General features: G+C 35.6%; 1 protein-coding gene across 1 annotated transcript in view; it reads left to right on the top strand.

The window, feature by feature from the left end:
- NSUN7 (NOP2/Sun domain family, member 7) overlaps positions 1-6,562 on the top strand; it is an 84,951-nt gene that overhangs the window by 29,268 nt on the left and 49,121 nt on the right. Inside the window, exons 2-3 of the mRNA XM_006898191.1 lie at positions 1,259-1,321; positions 1,720-1,801. Of these exons, the coding sequence (XP_006898253.1) occupies positions 1,259-1,321; positions 1,720-1,801 (145 nt within the window). The remainder of the gene's footprint in view (positions 1-1,258; positions 1,322-1,719; positions 1,802-6,562) is intronic.

Below are 6,562 nucleotides of genomic sequence, written 5' to 3'. Positions count from 1 at the left end.
AAAAAAAAAAAAAAAGGATACCTGGCTTCAAAAAGTAGAGGGTCAGCAAAAGAGGGCATATGTGCCCTCAGTGAGCTGGATTGCCACAGTGACAGCAATGGTAGGCTTAAGCACAGTGGATGGAGATTGTGAAGCTGGCATAAGATGGGACAGGGCTTCAATTTGTTGTACATAGTGTTGTAAAGTCGACTCAGTGGCACTTGAAAACAATAACTGGGGATCCTTGTGTGTTACCATTTTATGTGCCAACTTTTGTCATTTTCTCCAATTTTCTGTAGTTTTATATATCTCATACAAGATGACGTTGATAATTTTGGCCATGTGCAAGGTCTTTAAGAGGTCCTCTCAGCTTGTCACCAAAAACTTGACAGTTCAAACTCACCCAGCAGCACTATAGGAGAAAAGGCCCATTACATTGAGCTAAGAAAATCCTACGAACAGTTCTACTCTGTGAAATATGAAAATCAGAATCAACTTGATGGCTTGACTACAAGAAGATCATACATGGAATATAACTCTTTTTATAGTAGTGTGTGATTAGTTTTTAAAAATGGGCCTGTGGCTTCTTCATGTCTTCTCTTGCCTTCACTCCAACCCTAGAATCTGTTTCTAACCCGTCTCTGGTTGTACTTTTGTGAAGCAGAATTGGCAAATGGGATAGTAAGGTTAGGAGAAGCTGAAAAGGTAAAGTGAAGAAGAAGAAGAAGAAGAGATAATAGAAGAGAAAAAGCTCACAAGGCTTTTTCCAGAATGTTCTGGTACATTTTGGCAAATGAGGAACTGTGGAGCATTATGGGCATGAGAGAACTGGGGAGGACAAGAAAAGGAAAATGAGAAGTTGTTCTACCTTATAAACTGGGTGTTTAATAGTTTTCAAAAGACGTAAAGATTGTAATTCCTTTCTTATTCATGTTGAGTATTTAAATAATCCTCCTTTGGCTCACCATGGAGTCAGGGCTATGAGTGACCAGTATTCACATGTATTTTATCATAAAATTATCATTTAAGTCTTTATGAAGAATTTTAACTTACTTTATTTATAAAATTCTATTATGTTTTCACTTAAACTATATTTACTTCCAGATCTTTCGTCTTGAACTCAGATGGCTTAGTAGTGCCAATCCAAAGACATGCAGTTCAAATCCACTAGCTGTTCTGTGGGAGAAAAATTGGCAGTCTCCTCCTGTGCAAGTTATCACCAAAACGTTCATCTTTAACTTTGATATTTCCAGTAACAGACATCTTCCTTGTCTTGCAGATCAAGATATTTTGGAAAGCATATTAATAGACAGTTATATCTTCCCAAGTACCACAATAGTAAGTAGACAATTTTTACATAATTAGCTTGTCTCATGATTATAATTTGGAAAGTATTTTAAAACTTTGAGACTTAAATAGTAGCTACATGGCTTAACACTGAGACTTTTAAAAAATATTTTCCCAACTTTTTTTCTGCCAAGATCCTTTCACTTTGTTGAACATATTAAAAATTTGTCTTCTTTAAAAATTTATTTGGCTTTTTTTTTTAAATAAACTATTTTAACCCTGTCTCCAAACCCAACCAGACTTTGTAATCACATTCCTACTTTTTTATGAAATATAATGGGACAGAAAATACTGCTATTAGATGTTGTTTTTTATGTTTTTCTCTGTGTGTTTCCCCTTGGTAGCCAGATCATTTGAGCAGTCTGATTATTGTCATGCTGTACGATTTCCAAGATAGAAAATTTCAAGCTCGTCTCCTTTCTGATAATGAAGACTGCATAGCAGAAGTTCAAGAAGTAGAGACTCTTCTTAATAGGTAATTGTAAAAATGAAAATTATATTTTATATAAAACCAATATTTATATTTCTCATTGATAAAATTGTACAAAAATATGTAGATAAGTGTTAAAAAACAAGGAACTCATGCAATAGTACTCAAAATGGTTGACTCTGGAGAACATTATGCTGAGTGAAATGTCCCAGTCACAAAGGGACAAATATTGCATGGTGCCACTGTTGTAGAATGGGAGTGGGGGAGAGACTGAGTAAGATGGGTTCAATAATGTGTGCTGCTCTGAAACAGAGAAGGGAGAAAACTGTTTAAAAGAGATATGTGATTAGGTATTTCTGTCATGACAGGAGTCTAGAGCAATGGCTACATGGTAGAGTGGACCTGGGGGAGGGTTTGTAAAATAATGAAAGAATCTTTTCTTTTATTTTTCCAAGAGGATAATGTCTGGTGATGGGGAGCCTTGGGAAGGGACAAATCTACAACAATGAATGAATGGAAATCCAAAGCCTCTATAAATTTTCACTGAAATTAATAACAAATTTAAATTTAAAAAAATAATTAAGTTAGAGTAAGGATGGCAATGGAACCACCTTACCTCTGTAACTTTATTTGTGCCACTATTAGAACCTCTACTCAGAATATTATTGCTTTTCAATTTTTGGCTCATGCACTTTTAACTTGTTAGTTAAACTTGTATCTTCTAGGCTGCAACACTTCCATGATACATCTTCAAGGATATGAACATGTACGGCTAAGCACAATTGATAACAGTGCATCTAAATTGCAAAATCAATCTCCATAATAGTCTATGTGTTTTCTCCTGCCAAAGGGGCCCTTTAGAGTAGTGAGAGAAGATCTTCACCCTGAAACCCACAGCGTCCCTTTTCAGCAGGAAGTAGCTAAGAGAATATGCCATCCCCTTTTCCTTATGAATCAGGGTGAAGTCTCTCTCAGGGAGGAGTGATAGGGAATGGCAAAGGACACACTGACAAAGGAGATTAATCAGAACTGGCTTTGACAAGCACTGTGGCAATTGGACAATTAAAACAGACATTCGGATGGCGGGGGAAGAAGAACAAACTGGGGAGGAGGGTAGAGAGAGGTACAGCAATGAAGGAACGAAAACCCAAAATCGCTGTAAATGTTCATTAAAACTAATAAAATTTAATAATAAAAAAACCCCCGACATTGGGGCGGGGGAAGAAGAACGAACTGGGGAGGGGGGTGGAGAAAACACTGCAACAATGAATGAATGAAAACCCAAAATCTCTGTAAATGTTCATTAAAACTAATAAAATTTAATAATAAAAAAAAGTAGAGAAGAAAGGTCATAAACTTCTTGAGTGCTCTTGAATCTATTTGAACATAATATAGAACTGTAAAAATTGTGTCTTAAAATCAAGGGTTTTTTTACAATTTATTTATACTTACTATGATTAGTGTTGAGAAAATAATTTCCCTCTACATAGAAAAATACAGATTTTAACAGTATGAAAACAGTCAGGACAAGTAGCATGAAAAATTGGTCCTTCAAAGGAAATAAAAGGGGACATTGAGGGCAATGTGAGGCTTTGTCTTCTTTTGGGGAAAAACAAGGAGCAAAGTCTTGGAAACACCTGAAAGCCACTCTCCATGGCTATTCACCCTGGGCGGGTGTCCCACACAAGGCACTGGTGGTGGTAATGGTGTGTGTGTCTGACCAAAAATCAGTATAAGCCAACAATTATCAGATGGGCAGCACCTCAGAAGGCCCAGAGCTGTGTCTTCAAAGTGTGAAAAAGAAAAAACAACAAAAAAACCCCACAAAACCCGTAACATCAAATCAGAAGTTATGAAATCATCTACCAACCCAAAGAGACACTGGGTGGTGTACCAATTAGTAATCATTATTTTGGAGAGTTTCTACATAGCCACCTGACTTGACTAAAATGAAGTTAGTTTTGAATAGCAAAAACTTGAATAGCAAAATCTAACTTAAAAGTATGTAGGAAATCAAGAAAAATTGCTAATTATTTTTAGTATTTTACAGAGTAAATGTCAATAGAAGCCACTTTTATTTATTGCTTTTGCTTTAAGTTCAAGTCTTTTTTTTTTAAAGTCTTTAAAATATTTTTTAAAAATATAATAAAATTCCAACAGATAAGAATTCACTATTTGGCCATATGGAGGGGAAAAAAATTTAACTTGGTTAAGGTGAAACTAATAGGTTTTAAATTTCCCCCCATTTTTATCCTAGCTATCCTGGAGGAAGCCTGTCATGGAGATAATAATAGTACCCACTTCAAAATGTTCTTGGGAGACCTAATTCAACCAATGACATAAAATACTTAATTTGGAGCAAGATCTAGTAAATGATCAATAAATGTAAATGACTTTAAAAAAAAATTGTTTGTGGAAGTTAATAGAAAGCACAATATAACAACAATCTTATGAGAAGATTTTTTTTACCTAGTATTGAGTCAGTATTGTTGATGTTGTTTATTGCCTTTGAGTCGAGCATAACTTATAGCAACTGTATGAACAAAAGGCCCGAAGCATTTCTATAACTATCGACATTTATCAAAGTTTTTTAGAATTTCCGGAGGCAAGTTGTTTAGGAAGTGGATGCCACTCATATCTAATTTAAGGTTTTTTTTGGAAATCCAGAGAATTTACTAAAGATTATCTATTGGCATTAAGGAAATTCCCAGTTTATGTTAATGGAAGTTTCTTTCTTTTTTGTTGCTATTGTTTTAGTATTTTTTTAAATGAAGATTTCTTAAAAATTTATTTTAATGAAAGTTTACAGAGACTTTGAATTTCCATTCATTCATTGCTTCACACTTTCCTCCCTGTCCACCCCTCTCCCCCAGTTTGCTTTTCCTTTCGAGATGTAAAAAAAAAAATTCTTTCATTGTTACACCCCCCTCCCCTCCAGTCCAGTCCACTTCACTATGCAGCTTTCATTCTGGACTTTTGTCAGGACAATAATGCCCAATCATATATTCCTTCTAAACAGTTCTCTCCCTCATCTGTTTCAATGTAGTACACATTATTTATCCTCTCTTAGTTTTCCCCCAACCCCAGTGTCAGTCCTGCCTTACAACAGTGGCACTATGCAGTATCCGTCCTTTTGTGACTGAGATACTTCACTCAGCATAATGTCCTCCAGGATCACCCATTTTGTATAATAGTTCATGAGTTCCTTATTTTTCAATGCAGCATAGTATTCCATTATGTGACTATACCACAGCTTCTGTATACATTAATTTGTTGATAGGTACTTGGGTTGTTTCAAACTCTTTGCTATTGTGAACAAAGTCATGATAAACATGGGTGTGCAAATATCTGCTCGGGTGGTAGTTCTGGTTTCTATAGGGTAAATTCCCAGTAGTGGAATTGCTGAGTCAAATGGTATTTCTATTTAAAGGAAGTTTCTTAAAGTTAATCATTCATAACACTAAAAATCTTTGGCAGTTATTTTAGCTTATTGTTGGGTAAACCTTCTAAAAATGTTTAAACCATAACGTAGTAGAATTCATGTCTTAAAAGATAAGCTTAAGAGAAATGGTATATTGGAATTCTTTTTGCAACTAAAAGAGACTTCAGACTGTTACGAGTATGTACTATTAAGTATTATAATACTATTACTGTTATTACTAAGTGACATTGAGTTGGTTCTGACTCATAAGGGCTCCATATATGACTAACAATGAAACATTGCCTGGTCTTAACCCAATCTATTGTTGTTAGTTGCCTTCCAGTCTGCTTTGACTCATAGTAATGCTATGCACAAGAAAATGAAACACTGTCTGGTTGTGTGCTGTCCTCATCAAACTAGATAAGCAAAAAGGAGAATTTACTCTCCGCCATCTTATGGAAGCGTTGAATGATGAGGTCACAGGAAGGGCAATGACATGACTATGTTCCTACTAACTAGAACTTATAACTCAAACATCATCAAGACTCCAAACTCTAATCTGCATCTCTCTTGAGTTTTGGCTTCAGTATTTTTTTCTTCCCTAATTTCTAGCCATGGTATTTTCATTTGGATCAGCCATACACCTGATCCAAGCCATACTATCTTCAGTTGTTTTCTATGTGTCTGAAAGTTGGACAATGAATAAGGATTACTGCAGAAGTAATGATGCCTTTGAATTGTAATATTAAATACTGAATATCCATGGAATGCCGAAAGAACAAACAAGTCTATGTTGAAGGAAGTGCAACCAAGAGAGTGCTGCTTACAAGCAAAGATCGTAAGGCATCGTCTCATATACTTTGGACATGCTGTCAGAAGGAACCAGTCCTTGGCAAAAGATAACCTGCTGGGAAAGGTGAAGAGTCAGAGAAAGAAAGGAAGAGACCCTCAAGGAGATGGAGTGACACAATGATTGCAACAGTGGGCTTGTTGACCATCTTGGAGATGGTGAGGCTGGCACAGGATAGAGCAAGGTTCAGATTGTTGTTCACTGGGTTCCTGTGAGGAGTAGTCAACTTGATGGCACATAACAACAGTTGCTAGTAAGGGAAACTTGACAGCCAGCTGTTCAGAAGTTCCCATCTTAAATTGTAAAGCACTAAAAATCTGGTTTGATTCTTGCCACATTCCAACCACTGGACTTTAGTTTGTGTTACATGGTCAAAGAGAGAGTCAGTTAGGGACACTATATATATATATATATGTATGTGTGTGTGTGTGTATATATATATATATATATGTGTGTGTGTGTGTGTATATATGTGTGTGTATATATATGTGTGTGTATATATATGTGTGTGTGTGTATATATATATATATATATA

This window comes from Elephantulus edwardii, unplaced genomic scaffold (assembly GCF_000299155.1).
Source record: "Elephantulus edwardii isolate Elephantulus edwardi_28Jun2011 unplaced genomic scaffold, EleEdw1.0 scaffold00222, whole genome shotgun sequence".
NCBI classification, from domain to species: Eukaryota; Metazoa; Chordata; class Mammalia; order Macroscelidea; family Macroscelididae; genus Elephantulus; species Elephantulus edwardii.
The sequence above is the reverse complement of the archived record's forward strand: the minus strand, read 5'-3'. Positions and strand labels throughout refer to the sequence as shown.